The following is a 17,069-nucleotide window of genomic DNA, read 5'->3' on the forward strand; positions in this document are numbered from 1 at the left end:
AAGAAACCAGGAAGAAAGAAGGGCAGCACCACACGATATCATGAATATAAAAAAAATACATATAAAATATTCAGATAAAATATTCCGCAGGAAATAGCAAAAGAGGCATACTCACGAGGAAATAAAAAACACAGGAGGAAAAAAAATTGCTTAAGAGGTTCTTTTAGCAGATGCAGCACAAGGGAATGTAAACTCTGCCAAACACTGAAAATATGGGCAAGATTCAGGGGGAGAATTTAAATACAGAAAGATATTTTTTCAAATAAAGTAGGATGAATTATATTTGTTTCCCATAAGCCAAGTCCCGGAAGAGATCTCCTACAAAGATGAATCATTTTATTTCAGATCCACAGTCCTGTTGATACATCTCAAAGTGAGTGATTCACCAAAAAAATAGTATTTCCCAGGTAATAAATTCTAGCCCTTATTTAGAGCTGCCAAAGGTGTTTCTTAGTGGTCTGGGGATGCAGATAAATTGTCTGTGTCAATTCAAAGCTTGTCCACAGTGGCCATGAGGGGAAGTGTTAGGTCTGCATGTGATTTCCTGAAACAAATAAAATGTTCTGCAGAGGAACCCATAAAAATCTGACAATATATCAAGGCTGTTTTCTCTCAAAATAGTTGACTGAAACTTTTTGTGCAGATCCAACTGGGTCAGAAAAAAATCCAAAAACAAATGAAGAAAGAGAAATATATTGTGTCTTTAAAAAATCTGACAGAAGAATCTAAACAATTTTAGCATATTAAAGTAAAACCAAAAGCTGTTTCAGCACTGTAAATAGCAACGGAAACTGAGTATTTACAATTCCACGTATAGAGGACACATGTACCTTGGTTCAGCAGTAAAGTCTGCCAGACATTACTGGGGTGATCCCAGTTGGCATTAAGAGAAAAATACTGGGCTCATCTGTCACTTCCAGCAGTGGCACTAACAAAGCTGTCCTGTACATTTTCCAGAGGCACTTTGCTCAGCAGGATCAGCTGTGCTAACTCTTCCTATCCCAGCTAGAAAGGGATAGCCATATCCTAGGTCAATTTTAGTCTTCATAATATGCAGAGACCTGCCTCTTTCCATATCTTCAACTGATTTTATGTATTTTATTTGCTACGTTTATCACATCAGTGAAAGACAACTGGAACCACCACTGGACACTGATCCTGGACCATCGTTGTGCCCATCAAGGGCATGGCTAACAGCTACCCTTGAATCCTCAGTGCCATCCCTTGGAAGCCCTTGGGTCCTGTATTCCTCCCAAGTGTAACGATGGCATAACCTCACGTGAAAAGATCGCTAATAAACACAAAGCCCAGCAATTCCTACTGCAAACACCAGCCTCCCATGTCTCCTGGAGAGCCAGCATCTCAAAAAGGAATCCTGGGAGCTGAGTCCTCCTCTGTGTACTCATTTTTTGGTGCTGAACTCTACCATAATGTACAGCTCACACTTAAGCATCCCTGACAGGCCTCTTCCCAAACCATTGCAGAGTACAGAGGGTGAACTTGTATTTAACTGGGTTTTTGTTATTTTGGTCTGGCAGGATTGTGACCTGAGCTTTGCCAGCGCTGGCAGAGCAGCTGCTCAGGCTGTCAGGGCCCAGTCAGGAGCCTCGGATCCCCCGGTCACCCCATGGCTGGTTGCTGACGCAGCGTCTGGCTTTGGCACCACAATCTTACGGAGTCATTGCCTTGGCAGGATCCCCTTACACCATTTTAGAATTATGACAGAGATCACTGATCCCTTCGTCTTCAGGAGAGGCCACAGCAGATGCCTCCAGCCTTCCCCATTACTAACTGCCATCGCCCAAAGGGACACGCAGCAGGCTGGGCACGCACATGAGGGTTTGGCTGCAAAGGCCACCGATGTGGCCTTAAAATGAGTCTGGGCAGATTCAAATTAGATAGCTAAAAAAAAAAAATCACTTTTAGGGCGGTCAGGCATTGGGATAGGTTGCCCAGGGAGCTGGTGGAGTCACCCTGGAGGTGTTCAAGAGGTGTCTGAAGCTGGTGCTGGGTGATGTGGCTTAATGGTTTAAGGGCTACAGCGGTGGCACTGCTGGACACGATGATCTCAAAGCTCTCTTCGAACCTTGACCATTCCATGATTCCGTGACAGCATCACCACCGCCTGCATCTCCATCCCTCCACCGCCCTCCCCTTCCCGCCCGGGAGCGGCGCGCATCCCCGGCGCGCTGCCGCGGCCCCGGGCGGTGCTGTCACTGCCGCCGCCGGCGCGGAGCGGGCGGAGCGGCGGGCCCGGGAGGCGGGTGGTGTGTCCCGCACGTCATATCAGCCGCCCGCCCGCCATTGGCTGCGCCGCCTCACCCGAGCGGGGCCGCGGCCGCCCGGGGCTGGCGCGGCGGAACCCGCGCCCGCCGCTCGCCCCGCCCGGCGGGGAGGGGACGGGCGGGGCGGCGGCGCGGAGCGGAGCGGCGGGCCCGGCGCTGCCTGCGGCCGCGGGTAGGTCGGCGGCGGGTAACGTGACATCCGCGGCTCGGGGTTTATAAACCTTTCCCGGGGCGCGGGCCGGTGGCGCGCAGCCGGCACGGAGGCGGCGGAGCGGCGGCCGGCGCAGCCCCCCCCTCTCCATCCCGAGGTGAGCGGGACCCGCGGGACAGACGGACGGGCCCGGGTAGGGAGCGAAGCCCGTCCCCGCGGGGGTGGCGAGCCGGGGTCCGTGTGCTCCCCAGGGTTGCTCGGTCGGGTCGGGTCACCCCGCATCCCCCGGTGCCCGGTCGGCGCTGGAGGATGCGGCGGTGTGTGTCAGCGCGGAGGGAGGCGCGGCCCGACCCGTTGCTCGGGGCTTTAGTAGCGTGTGGTTGTGCGTGTGTTTCAGGACTGCGGAGAAGCCAATGCCCAGGTTGGAGAGCTGCGCCTGGAGCTGTTCCTGCGCTGCCAGAGGAAGGCACAGGAGCCAGCTGGGGGACACGGCGGCGGGGCTGGCCGCCAAGGTGGGCGAGATGCTGAGCTCCTCCGTGCCCAGCCCCTCGCTGGCGCTGGTGGGCCGCGGAGCTCGCAGCCCCAGCACCTCCAGCGCCAGCAGCACCGCCAGCAGCACCAGCAGCACCTTGAACTGGAGTCAGCACCTGGTGCAGAGGAGCGTGGTGCTCTTCGTCGTGGGTGCTTTCATGGCCCTGGTGCTGAACTTGCTGCAGATCCAGCGGAACGTGACTTTGTTCCCTGACGAAGTGATTTCTACTCTCTTCTCCTCCGCCTGGTGGGTGCCCCCGTGCTGCGGCACTGCAGCAGGTGAGTGCCTGACCTCCACGAGCGATTTTAGCTTTATTCCTCATCCTCTCGTGGAGGAGGAGAGGCGGTGGGGCTGAATGCGTGACCCGTGCGCGTGGGAGCCCCGCATTTCCAGCCGACAGCGAGTGATGCGGGCACTTAGGAGGATGCGCGCCCGGCTTTGTCCCCGCGTGTCCCGGGGCCGGTTGTGAGGCGGTGCGCTCTGAGGGCGGCGGAGAAGCGCGGGCTCCCCGCGGGCGCGGCGGTCACCGCGGCGCTCCCGCGCTGGCCCCGCCCCCCGCCGCCCATTGGCTGCCGCCGAACTGGTGAGTGGCGGGCGGCGCTCGCCATTGGCTGCGGCCGCGACTGGCCACGGGCTGGGCCACAACAAGGAAGTCACGTGCGGCGGCGCGCGCGGCCCTGTCGCCACACCGGGCCCGGTCACCGGCCCGGGCCCTGCCCGCCGTCCCTGTCACCTTCCTGCCCCTGTCACCTGTCACCTTCCTGCCCCTGTCACCTGTCACCTTCCTGCCCGCTGCCCCTGTCTGTCACCTTCCTGCCCGCTGCCCCTGTCACCCTCCTGCCCGCTGCCCGTGTCACCTTCCTGCCCGCTGCCCCTGTCACCTGTCACCCTCGTGCCCGCTGCCCCTGTCACCTGTCACCTTCCTGCCCGCTGCCCCTGTCAGTCACCTTCCTGCCCACCGCCCCTGTCACCTTCCTGCCCCTGTCACCTGTCACCTTCCTGCCCACCGCCCCTGTCACCTTCCTGCCCGCTGCCCCTGTCACCTGTCACCCTCCTGCCCGCCGTCCCTGTCACCTTCCTGCCCGCTGCCCCTGTCACCTGTGTGTCCCTCGTCACCTCTCTGCCCCTTCCCCGCTGCCCCCATCACCTGCTTGTTCTCACCACCTTGCCCGCTGCTCCTGTCACCTCCCCGTGCCCTGCCTGCTGTCCCTGTCCCCACTGCTGGGCAGGTACCTCAGAAGGCTCAGGCTGCGCTGTTGTCACAGCAGCTGGCGCATACTTCGCGGTTTATCATTCATGACACCCCCACCAAGCCCCTGTCTAGGCAAAACAAAGTTTTGGTGAAGGGTTGGAGGATTAAAAAAGGAGTTAAATTTTAGGAAATAAACCCACTGTAGCAGTTTTTAATTTGCATTGAAAATACTTTAAACAACTTCTGCATATTCTTGTTTAATGCATATTTTGTTTAATGTTTTGTTTGTGTGATGTCCGCTTGTATCACACAGTGGAGGGGGTATGAATGATAAACCATACACTCGAATGAATAATGAACTGTGTTCATTAATGGATTACATTAAAGGATGAACATTAAACGTTCATTAAAGGGATGGCCTGGGATATTCTCCAATGAGAGTTCTCATAGTCCTGTCACAGTTGGATTAAACTTTGGAATTTAGCTGTTATTGTAAGTCAAGAGTCCTGGTAGTTGGCATCAGAGTAATGAAGCTGTTTCAGAACACGTCTCTCTTGGAATAACATGTTCTCTAGCCTTCTTAACACAGAATTTATTACTCTTAAGCGTTTAAGGAATTAAAAAAAAAAAAACCAGCAGGAAAGGAAATTAACAAACAGAGAAGTTGCACTTAGTAAAAGCAGCACATCTAACCCTGGAGTTGGTGACAACTCAGGGAGTTGCAATCCCTAGAAGAATGAAACTCTGGTGCTCTTGCCAGCAACTGAGCTAACACTGGCCTATGTTTTTCTTCTGCAGCCAACTTTCAGACTGATAAAGGCTGAAAAATGCTTTATGGAGATAAAAACTTTGTCTTGTTAATTGTATGAGTAGTTATTTTTCCCTGATATAAGAAGACTGATGGCAGCTGCTTGTTTAAGTTCAGCTCTGCTTCTGTTTGGTATCAAAATTCATCTGACAACATGGACTGGAGCCCTGGGCTGACTTAGAGCCCAGCAGAAAGAGAGAAAGCAGCTCTGCTAATAAACTTTTTAAGTCCAGGGAAATATTTAATTCAGGGCCTGATTCACAGCTGATGAATCATGTTCATAAAGCTGTCAGCCCTGCATGTGAGCACTGAACACAGATTCCATTCCTTGCAAAGCTTTTATTGTGCTTTGCTTTTATTGGTACAAGCGTTTGCTCAGGATGTCAAATGACAAATCTCTTTCAACAAAAGGAGCTTCAAGTCAGATATCTTAACAATGCAATATATATTTAAAGGTTCAAAGAGAATACTGCTTGTTAGAGCGGGGTTTTCACTTCTCTAAAGAAGAAAAGATGGATAATAATTGTGCTTTCTTCATCAGGCTTACAGCGGTGCGATGAGCACCTTGCTGCTTTCTCAAGCACTTACGTGCCAAGCTAATATTTGGTGGTGCTGGAGTAATCCTTGCCTAGCAGCTGGTACAAGTGGTGTTCCTTCTCTTGCAGCTGTGGTTGGCCTGCTGTACCCCTGCATCGACAGCCACCTCGGGGAGCCCCACAAGTTCAAGCGGGAGTGGGCCAGCGTCATGCGCTGCATCGCCGTCTTCGTGGGCATCAACCACGCCAGCGCTGTATCCTTCAGCTGCTCTTGGCTCCAGTGCTTGCTCTGTGCTCATCTCACTGTCTCTGCCACTGGGGTCTGGGGGGGATTGCCAGGGTGAGGGTGGTGCTCCTGGCAGAGAAGGTCTGTGAGACCTGCAGTGGCTGCTGTGAGATGTGTGACACAGCTCACTCGGAGTGTGACGGGAGGGGAGAGGGATTGACATCATGGTGTGTCCTGTATAGCTGCAAGCATGGCACTGTAAGGTATGTTATTTTAATCTACAACTAACTAGCGACGTGCTAGTGAGAAGCACAAAATAAGTGTTCTTTATGTTAAAATATGGTGGCTTGAGCAGAAAACATAAGTGGGCTGGATTACCCAGGTTACTTGAGAAAAAAATCCATCAAAGGTAAATGTTTCAAAATGTAGCATATTCTCTAGATGCTCAGTGTGACAAAAATTGATGTTGACTTTGCAGTCATGTTCCAGTTAGAGTTAACAAGAGCTATGATTGCTTGGCAGGTCTGAAAACCAAATCCTTAATGTATTGTATTTAAAGACAGAGAATTATGCTTACTTTCAGTTTGAGTTCTCCATTGTTCAGTTTCAGTAACAGGATGTCTGCAGACTTAAAAAAGACTGTCCTTAACATTTTTTTCCAGAAACTAGACTTTGCAAACAACGTCCAGCTGTCCCTGACTCTGGCAGCCTTATCACTGGGGCTTTGGTGGACATTTGATCGTTCAAGAAGTGGTCTCGGACTTGGAATAACAATAGCCTTTGTAGCAACACTGATAACCCAGTTTCTTGTATATAATGGTGTTTATCAGTAAGTTAGCTTCTAAAATACTATTTCAACTCTCTTGTCTTAACTAAAAGCATGGGTGCACATGAACTGGAATTTAGTTGTTAATATATTTGGCACATTCTTGTAAGAAGATGTTTTGTTTGTCTAAGCTAGTGGTCCAGTTGTTCCAAATGCCCAGACTGAGAGCTGGGGAGCATTGGGATTGGGACGCGTGTTGAAATGGTAACACCTCAGAAAACTGAACTTCCACTGGCTCTCAGCAGGGTGCATTTCTAAACTTTACTGGCTAGGACAAGGAGTTTTAGAAGCTTGTGAAGTTTACAAACTTCATTTGGTCTCCCAGTTTCCATCTCCTCTGTTGCTGCTTTTTTTTTTTTTTTTTTTTTGTTTCAGCCCAGAATTCTGTAGCATCTGGTTAAGAGTTTATAAGATAATGAAAGTTATTTGTCTCTAACTTTCTAACTTATTCTCTTTTCTGTACTAGGTATACATCCCCAGATTTCCTTTACATTCGTTCTTGGCTTCCATGTATATTTTTCTCAGGAGGTGTGACTGTAGGAAACATAGGACGCCAGCTGGCTATGGTAATTACTGCATAATTACTAGTTTCCTTAACAATCCAAATGCCTTCCATTGTTGTTAGTCCAAGAATAAACTATGCCTTGAAGGGTATGACTCACAAACTGTCAGAGTTAAATAGATATATTCCAAAGAGCTGAACTATAAGCAGACAACCTGTGTTGCCAGTAGAGTGGGTATTGTCTTAGTAAGTGTTTGAATATCTTTTGTATTTAACTTTTCCCAGTGGCAGCCTAAATAAGACTGGAATCAGTACATTGCTCCTATTCCATCAGTGTTTATAATTAACATTTAGGGTAGCTGGAGAACTGAGACACTGCCTGGCTTTCTCTAATTATTCATGCACAAAAGCATATATAGGGAAATGTCCCTATATAGCATCAAATTCCACTGGTCCAAAATGAAATATTCTCTTGCTGGTTACTTAAGATATGATTCAAGTATCACTCCATATATGGGATAATATAAATTGCTGTCTTGTTTGCCAGGTTCTTAAGGAATTATTTCCTTGTAGCATACTGAAGAGTAAACTAGGCTGTGTGTTTGCACATCAGCCTAAGGCTTGGTTGTGAAAGGTGTTCTGACACTGATGGATAAAAATAATTAATATTGTGTTTATTTAACTTCTGTCTTCTTTGCTATGTAAGTCCTGTATCCTGGAAAACATCCTTCAAGTTAACTTTCCTAAGGCTGCTATGGTTTAGGTGTCTTCAATTTTTACTGAAGGAAGGGCGTTTGAGGTTTTTAAAATACAAGTTCACTACTTCCCTTTCAAATCTCACTGGTGCATACAATCTGCATTTGGGTTTATTTAGGACTACATGTATGGGGGGAAGAGGAAGCAGAATTTCTCTTTCTAAATTTGCCACTTGCATCAATGAAAACCATACATTAACTGAATTCTGTTGAAGCTTTGGTATTGTAGCAGAGTCTCAGAATAAAATTATAGTTGGTTTATGCTACAGTTCTGTATTTCATACAGTGCTTTCCAGTTGCTCTGCTGCTTCTGTTGGAAAGCAAAGGAAGGCAGCCTTAAACAAGAAAGAGTTAAAATTAATTTAGAGACATAGAACTTTTTTCCCTTTGCTGTTGTTTCACCTGGCATCTGACCTGAGTGTAGTTAAAATCAGTCTGGATCCTGCCTGCAGCTTTCCTGTCAATCTTGTCCTCTTCCTTATAAAGAAAGGGAAAAGTTGGCAATAACCTCTGGTTATTTAGAGGTGTCTTCTCATGTATTTTACATTGCCATTACTTAGTCAGGAAAAGCTTGGGGAAGTGCAGCATTTTCATAGGAACACTTTAGCAAGTTGTCATTGTAGCATTGTGTGCTGGAAATCCAAAGAAGTAGAGTCTGTAATTCAGCCAACCATATCCTTCTTCTATAGGGGTAATTTAAAAGTATCAGTCTGTTTTGTCAGCCACTGTGGTTGTGGCAGGAAGATGGAATGTGGCATTGTTTTAACCCATACTTGAATTAAACAGTTATTTCTCTGGCTATAGATTGTGCTGCAGCCCCTGAGCTCTTTGTTGCATGTGACAGATGCTTTCTGGGTTTGCCCAGAATAGAAGGTGGCACCTGTGAAAATTAGTGGAGTAAAGTTGATTTGCTTCTTCCTCAGCCTCTGTCTAGATTTTCCAGTTAGAAATGAAAAGTGAAAGGAAAAGTATCCCTGGGACATCTCCCACACTGATAAATGTTAGCTGGGAGATCCTTGCTGCTTTCCAGTCACTGGATTTCAAGAGAACTCCCATGTACTACCAAAGTGCAGTGTGACCTTTCAGCAAACCTGCTGTTAGCAGAGACTTTGGGGTTTTGTTTGGCTTGTTGGGATTTTTTTGCTACCAGTTTGAGGAAGAAGTCCAGTGTTTTCTTTTAGAAGGCTTTATAGCAAAAGAAGAGGTGATGGTGCTGCTGCTGCCATCAGTTCTTTCTGCTCATTCTGAACCTGGAGTTGCTCAGTCAGTGCTTGTCAGCTGGGTTAAGTGGGTGGCAACACTTCATTTTGAGTTGTAACCATCTTTCTCAGCATCTGACAAATTAGGGTGGTATTCAGAGCTTGGGCCTCACAAATATCTATTGTGTATTAGTGCTAGAGGCTGGAGAACTGAGAATGAATTCAGTCCTTGAAAATGTATTTGTATTTTGACCTTAGAAAGAGAACAAGTTACAAGCTTTGTTTCAAAGAAAAATGGGTTAAATGTCTTACAGTGACATATTACTGCATTCCAGACTAGAAAAGGGACTTAGGAAGAAATGAGTAAGTCTCTGATACCAGGCTTTGACTGGAAAATAAAGTGGCTTGTGGTTAAAGGCAGTTTAAAAAAGGGCTGTTAAAACTGAATTAATGTCCATTAAGTGAAGCATTGAGTACCTTCTGCTAAGAAATAAACTGAGATAGAGAGGAAAGATAACAAAGTCTTATAAAAAGCAATACAATTGGCAGATGGATTTTTCAGATGCACTGATTGAGGCAACAAACACCCATAGTGATTTTTTTTTTCCCCGCCAGTTAGGAAGCACGTCCTCATTAAGCTTTTAAAAGAAGCCATGCTGTCTAGGTCACTGTCAGCCTAACTGGAGTTACTTTACTATTTAATAATTGAAAATGCTGCATAATGTAGTCACTTATCAGATGGCATTAAAACCTAACGTGTGTTTGATGTTTTTTATCCACAGGGTATTCCAGAAAAACCACACAACGACTAAGCCTTTGAAGAGCACCTGGTGCCAGTGTGAAAGCAACTTTATGAAGATGTGTTCCTTTTTAAAACTGAAGATTATTTAGAAGAAATAATCTCTTTATGGGCTCACTGCACAAATGACTTGTGGGGAAAAAAAAATTATCCACTCTTAGAATAGCCAAGTGAAATTAACTGCTTATCTTGAAATCTTACCCTGATTTACCACATAAGCATTTGCATATGGCTGTTCTCTGGAAGAGTTTAACACCAAGTGCATACAACTGTTCAGGCTAAGTGGCAGTTTTCCAAGTATTAGATTCCACTGTAAGTTATTGAATCAGCTGCCGTGTTTTAAAGCCTTGAAACTGAAATTTAATTACAAGCTCTTGTATCAGTGCCCAAAGGAAGTAGATCGATGGTGCTTAACAATGATGAAGTATGGTTTAATAGGAATAGTATTTATCCAAATCTTTAAAAAATAGGGTTATTTAAAAATAAGAGTGATCGAAACAGATTAAAGGCATTGCACTAATGCTTTTAGGAGTCTTATGAAGGAATCATGCCCTTACTTGTAATGCTGCATTAAGTTTCTGTCTTTGACAGTGGAGAGGGTTTGAGGGATGAGAGGTTGGAAGCCTTAGTTTGGAATTTCTAAATTACTTCAGTATGAGAAATGAGCACAGGAGACAATCTTGTTCAAACGTGAACCTTTATCAAGAGATTCCGACTGGAAATTTCATTACTCCTGAGGCTTGCAGTTTGATTTGCAAGAATCAAGCTCTGGCCACAATTCAGTAAGAAATCTCAGTGTGTGTGTGTGTGACTATGCCTGCTTAATATTAGACACCTGCTTCAGTGTCTCACCAAAGGACATCTTAAGTATCTCAAATGTCTGATGTTACTGAAAAACCATGTCATTGCTTGGCCATCAAGCACGTGCCCCGAATTCTTTGATTTGTCATTTCCTCTGAGAGCTGTCCTTTGAATCCGTGTTTGGACTGAAATGATTAGAAACAGAATGGGCCTCAAATGTGATTTAAATTGTATGTGGAGAGCAGCTTGTTTTCTGAGTTCAGTTTCTGAAAGAGATCACTACTTGTTTTTACACAACCCTATAGAACTTGCAATCTGTGATTGCCTTCTTAAAAACAAAAAGTGCTTATGTCACTACATTAAACATTTGGTGTTTCTTAATACATAGTTCTGGTGAGCACAACGTATTCATTTGATAGCTTAGACCACAGGAGACCTAAATAGCAAGTATTAGGTCTTAAAAGTTGAAGTGCAATGTACAGTAAGTCTGAGCCTCAAGTTCTCTTCAATATCGATCATTTCTTATGAGAGATTAAAGAGAAAAGGGTTCTGAGTTCATTTCAATGCTGCATGGAGTCAAATGGAGCAATAATTTATTTAACTAGTAAAGCTAGTTTTGTTGTATCTTACATTGAACCCAAATTTTTAGAAATACTCCAATTTTGTGGTTATGGTGTACTTGTAAACTTTTATGGATTTTCCTTTTTGTATTATGCAATTTGTTTTTTGTTGTGTTCTTTTCCAATCTTACATGGCTTCAGTTATAGTTAGAGGCTTCAGTTAAAGGTTGAACCATCAAAACAGAAGTTGAGTCCAGGTTTCTGTTCTGGCTGTTTTCACTCTTCTAAGGGAATGCTAGCAACAAAAGTTTAGCACAAAGTCTATACTACAGAGCAGACCCCAATTCTAACCTTGCTTTGGTGTAAATCAAGAGTAATTTCATTGATATAAGATCCTTCCTCAAATGTTCAAAACCTAAATAATCAAATTTTATAGAACTGCTTGAAGAGCTTGGGATGAGTTCAGCTCAGCTGTTTGAGGAGCTGCTGCCTTGCTGGAGTTACAGCTTTGTAACCATCTTGAAACCCATTTCAAAATGTTGTGAAACTATGTAAGTAAAGCTGGCAGTGATCTCTATGGATATTTAATAGAAAAGTATCTGAGATTTATTTGTAAAGACTGAAACTAAATCTGTACCTGTTGGAAATAATACAGCCAAAAACATTAGTCAAAAGTTCATTTTTTGCCAATACTTCTGAGTATCTTAACCAAAGTGATTTAAGTTTGGAAGAGGTGGGGAGGGGAGTGAAGAAAATTTGCACTATTCTGAATTTGAACACTTAAATTCTCATTCTTACTGATAAGTTTTCAGCGGTGTGTTTGGTTTTACACTTTTTTTACTATTAAAGTTTTAAGATCAAACCATGTTTGCCTCGGATTCTCTGTGCTCGCATTATGCAGGAATCTTTCTTGAAAAGGACAGTTGTTATGGTTGCATAACAAATATTCAGTCATGCATATGCAGTGGTTTAAAAAAAATCTTAAACTGAACTTGGCAAGATCATCTTCGGCATGGGTCGTACAGTTGAAGAAAACAGCCTTGCTATTGTAGCAGGAAAGCAGAGTAAGTGTGTTGTGGTTTTGTGGCTTAAAGTACAGAATCTTCCTGCCATTGTCTTCCAAAATGCTGAAATTCATAATCTGAAACAAAACACGGAGGGGGCAGGGTAAGCATGCAAATTCCTGCTGTGGTTTGGTTGTGTGCAGCAGTGGTTACTGAAGTCTGAGGCATCTTGAAGAGTGCAAGCTAAGAATGAGCTGCTAAGGCCAAGCGACTCTAATAGCAGCTCGCAATTGAGAGCATAAGTCTTCAATTTTACTGCACTTCAGTGTCTATTTTAGACTTTTAGAAGATGCTGCATTTTCAGTGGAAACAGTAGAATGACTTTTTGGTCAATTTTCAGTTGGCTTGGGTGAAGAAAGGAAGGAAATTCCTTCATTAGGAGTATCTTAACTATTTTAACTTGAATAGCCTGTGTTTGTTTAAATTCAATGTAGCAGCTGAGGAGGTGTTAACAGCTCCAATCTGATGGCCCACGTTCTCCAGGTACACTGATTTCCCTGAAACCCCATTCAAATTTTGTGAAAAAGAATTAAATACACATTTTTATGTATGTGAATATATATATATATATATATATGTAAGGTTGCGAGACACAGCCTGGTCTTGGAGAACTAAAGCATGATGGTCTCCTTTTGAGTCAGGAGCAGGTGTACAAAGTTTATAAAGGAAAAAAAAAAAAAAAAGAAATGTTCTTCCCAGCAAGTGGGATGATTTGACGTGTGCATATTCCTGCAGATCCATCCTGTGGCTCGTGCAGCCTTTGGCTTTAATCATGGGGATTTGCAGGTGCTAAATTAGCCACAGGAGGGCCCATAGTCTGTTCTCTGAATGCAGCAGGAACATATTGAGATGAATAATGAAATTAGGTCTCAATTGCCTTTACTGCACATCAGAGTAGCTCCAAAATTCATGAAAACAAAGCATTACATGCTGGACTAATTGAACAAAGCATATATGTGAGAGCTTTTTGAAGGTTCTGTCTTGGAAACAGGTGAGAGCTGTGAGGGATAGTGGGTTCTTCCAGCTAAAAGACCAAGAAGGGCTCCTATAGATAGATAACAGTGATTTCTCTGGACAACAAAATACCTCCACATATACCTTGGAGTCTTCTCCCTGTGTTTAAATTCCCACATTTTGCAGTGATAATGTTGTGCCTTCATGGGCTGCAAATGGGGACAGATGAATTTCGTATCCCTTAAAGCCTCATGCCTGTCTGTGTGACAAGAGTCTGTAGTAGATGGTGGTGGTGCTTCTGGCCTGCTCCAGTTAACTTTCAAACACAGAATTCAAAGTGCATATGATAATTCCTATAAATAATGCACTACTACCCAAAAACACATAAAAGGTCAGAGCTTTACTGAATTTTACTCAGTGAATTTCTTTCTTCAGCTGCAAATTACACCTTCTCTATTTCATTGTCTTGTTTGTGTGTTCAGTAGCTTGACTGCTATTACTTATTAAATATCAGAGAAGTGCTACAGAGGTTACATAAACTTGCTGTGTTTCCTAAGAATTAAAACATCAGCTACAATAAGCAGAAATGAAACACAGCTACAGCATTTCTTCCAGTTCAGTGGCTGGCATGGGGCTTCCCCTGGCAGCCAGGTGAGTGTCCCTTGGGTACCCCTGCTATGGTTTGGGGCTGGGAAGGGGAAGCTGTGTGTCTCTTACTCATCTGAATGCACAGGGAGTTCATCCTTTGCACGGTATCTTAGAGTAGGGGCCAAAAAATTAAAATAAGTTAACCTGGACTCAGAAGTGAGTCGAGATCACACCCAGTGACACAAAGGCTCACTGAGATGCTCCGGGGGAAATGTGAGTTGTTCACATGTGACCATGGAGTTCTCCAAGACAAAAGGTCTTCTGACTGTTCTGGCTGTATTTTGAGTTGCATAATACTGGAGAGATGCTAGAATCATAGAAATGTTTGGGGTGGCACCTTAAGGACCATATGGTTCTAAGCCCCTGCCATGGGCAGACACACCCACTTGCCCAGGTTGCTCTAAGCCAAATCCAACCTGGCCTTGAACACTGCCAGGGATGGGGCATTCACAGCTTCTCTGAGCAACCTGTGCTAGATAAAATCACCAAGCACACAGTTTGGGTCAGCTGGAACACTTGGTACTACCTTGACAGGCACTGGTTTGATTCTGACCTTTGAAAAGTGGTCCAAGTTGTCTGACAGTGCAATGCTTCACCCCTTCAAAAACCTAAACCACTGTTTCTTATAAAAATGAAATGAGAAATTTCAATTTCCAAACGTTCTTCCTCATTATTTTAATGTTGCCAAAATGTATAAGGATGTGTTGGTTTAAAAATTATCTTTTCTTTTGATTAATCAGTAATTTTTGTCCCAAAAACAAGTTTTTCAAAATATTTCTGATCACTTTTGGTAAGTATCACTTTAATTATGCACCACCCTCATCAATCTTTTATTCTCTGGGCCAGGGTAGTCACTTTCTTCTTCTTTCCTGCCCTTTGTTGTTTAAACAGCCTCCTCTAGACTTTATACTGGCTTCATCACCTTTCAGACCTCATCTTCCTCTCTGCCACCCCAACAGGGGCTTGAAAGGCAGCAGATGCCTGTGCAGGATCTGCAGGCTGCACACTGCCCTGTCTGCACCTTTTCATGTTACTCAGAGCTTGCTCAAGGATTTTTTTTTTCCTTTTTTCTTGCCTCTTTCTGTCAGAAACTCTTTCCACAATAAAAAGTCAGCCTGCTGGAAGGACCAGCCCCTGGGGAAGCAAGCAAGGAGCTGTGCTGTTCTGCAGAACCTCTGCCTCGCTCTGACTATTGCCTTTGGGAAAACCAAGTTTTATGTTGAAAGCAATCAAAAGAACCCAAACAAACCCCAAGCTTTTCTCACTGCCCTGGCTCAGAAGAGCAGCTTTGCAGTGCCAGCTGTGCCACTGTCATGTGGCACTGGAGGCTGCTGGGGTTTTGAGCAGGAGACGGGATACCTCGGGCTGTGTTAATTCTGGGTCCTACAAGCACCTCTTGTGCTGCTGCTGTGTTACAAAAACCAGCTGCTGCTGGGTTTAATGCTAGCTAGCACTGGAACAGATGTCATCCAAAAGCAAGAGAAGCTGTCTGTGATCCCTGAGCACTCCTGGTGTGCAGCTGACAGCCCAGGCTGGAGGCTCCTTCTGGAGGGGTCTGTGCTGCTGAGCTCTTGCACCAGGACCCTGTAGCTCAGAGCCTGGGCACTGAGTGGGGCTGTGCTGCAGGGATGAGAAACCAGCTCTGATTTCTCCAGGAAACCTGCTGGATTTCTCCAGGAAACCTGCTGCTCCTGGGCTGCTGGAAGAGGTGACACAAGCTGATGTAGGAAGAAGGTGCAACACATCCCCACCAGCATCAATTCAAGCCCACTCCAAATTTTACCCTGCAAGGATCAGACAGCATAGTCCAGAAATCTCTGGAGGTGCAGGTGAAATAATCCCCAGGAATATATACCCTGCTGACATACCCAGCTCTAGCAAAATAAACAGGGCAAAAATCAAAACTCCAGGGGCTCCTTTTGGGCAGCAGAGACCTTGTCCAGACAAGCAGAGCTGATTTATTTCTGTGCACAGCTCTGCAGCAGGGAAATTCTTTTTTGAAAGCAACCTCTGGCTCAAGCATTTTTCTTTGCTTGGCTGAAGCACACAGACAGTGCAGTCAGTGATGTCCTCACCCCAGAAAGGATTCAAACACAGCTGAGCTGAGTGCAGCACAGGTGAAGTCAGTGGGACTGGAGGTGTGCTGAGCATCAGGAGCAGCTCCAGGTCTGGAGCTCTTCTCCCAGCCATAGCAGAGCAGAGAGACTGTCACTGCTAAGGGCTGGAGGTCAGACATGAATAATCCTCCTACCAAACCTCCCACAGGTCACCTTCCAAGCACCTTCCTGCAACAATTGAGTAAGAGTGAATAAAAACATCAGCAAAAGAGCCACCAAGACATAAGCACCTGAGTTATCAGCTCAGTGGAAGAAAACAGTAATGTCTAACAGCATAACTAATCCTGATAATTTTACTCAGAATTTTAGCAATTTTTTGGTCTTTTCATGCAGAGAAAACACATGGTATCATCAGGGCAATCCTGCTGCCACTGTTTAGCCTTTACTTCACCTTTACTCCCACAATTTGTGCTGCTGGAATGGGAGTCCAACCACAGTACAAATGAGTCTGTTCTGAGCACAGTTTGAAGATACAACCTGGGGATTTGTGATTCTCTTGGTGGAACTCAGCTGCAAAGGATAAACATTCCCATAATTGTATACACCCCAGGGTATTCAAAGACACCTCTGTAGGCTGGTGGATTTGGCACAGGAGATGCATAGCCTCCAAAACTGGCAGCTGAAGACCACAGAGAGGAGGTGAAACACCTCAGAATCACAGAATCACTTACACTGGAATAACATTTAAGGTCATCAAGTCCCACTGGTAACCCAGCACTGCCAAGTCCATCACTTAAATCCTGTCCCTAAGTGCCTCATCTGCACATCTAATAGAGACCTCCAGGGATGGTGACTCCACCACTGCCCTGGGCAGCCTGTTCCACTGCTTGACAACCCTTAAGGAGAAGAAATTTTTCCTATTTTTCCTAATAACCAATCTAAACTTCTCCTGGCTCAACTTGAGGCTGTTTCCTCTCATCCCAAACCAAAACAGCAGGAGGCTCAAGGTTTGAACCCCACCTTCAATCTCCACTAATATGGGAACCAAAGATATCCATCAGTGCTTATGATGAGAAAAACTAGGGTTTGGGGGTTTTTCTCAACAATCAAACATTGGAAGTAGACCATGCAGCCAGCAATGCCCAGTTACCTCAGCATCATCCCACCCACATCT

At 45.2% G+C, this 17,069-nt stretch overlaps 1 protein-coding gene across 2 annotated transcripts; it reads left to right on the plus strand.

Moving 5' to 3' along the window:
• The first annotated feature begins 2,350 nt into the window (after window positions 1-2,350).
• On the plus strand, window positions 2,351-12,037 carry INSIG1 (insulin induced gene 1). Of its 2 annotated transcripts, none has more exons than XM_030264263.4 (6): window positions 2,351-2,457; window positions 2,834-3,246; window positions 5,634-5,758; window positions 6,393-6,559; window positions 7,023-7,122; window positions 9,795-12,037. In XM_030264263.4, exons 2-6 carry the CDS (start codon window positions 2,850-2,852, stop codon window positions 9,822-9,824), a joined length of 819 nt encoding a protein of 272 aa, XP_030120123.1. In that variant the 5' UTR covers window positions 2,351-2,457; window positions 2,834-2,849; the 3' UTR covers window positions 9,825-12,037. The 2 variants fall into 2 exon arrangements, with proteins under 2 accessions (XP_030120123.1, XP_030120122.1); XM_030264262.4 differs by having other exon boundaries at window positions 2,451-2,593.
• The last annotated feature ends 5,032 nt before the right edge of the window (window positions 12,038-17,069 follow it).

This window comes from Taeniopygia guttata, chromosome 2, assembly GCF_048771995.1.
Source record: "Taeniopygia guttata chromosome 2, bTaeGut7.mat, whole genome shotgun sequence".
NCBI lineage: Eukaryota > Metazoa > Chordata > Aves > Passeriformes > Estrildidae > Taeniopygia > Taeniopygia guttata.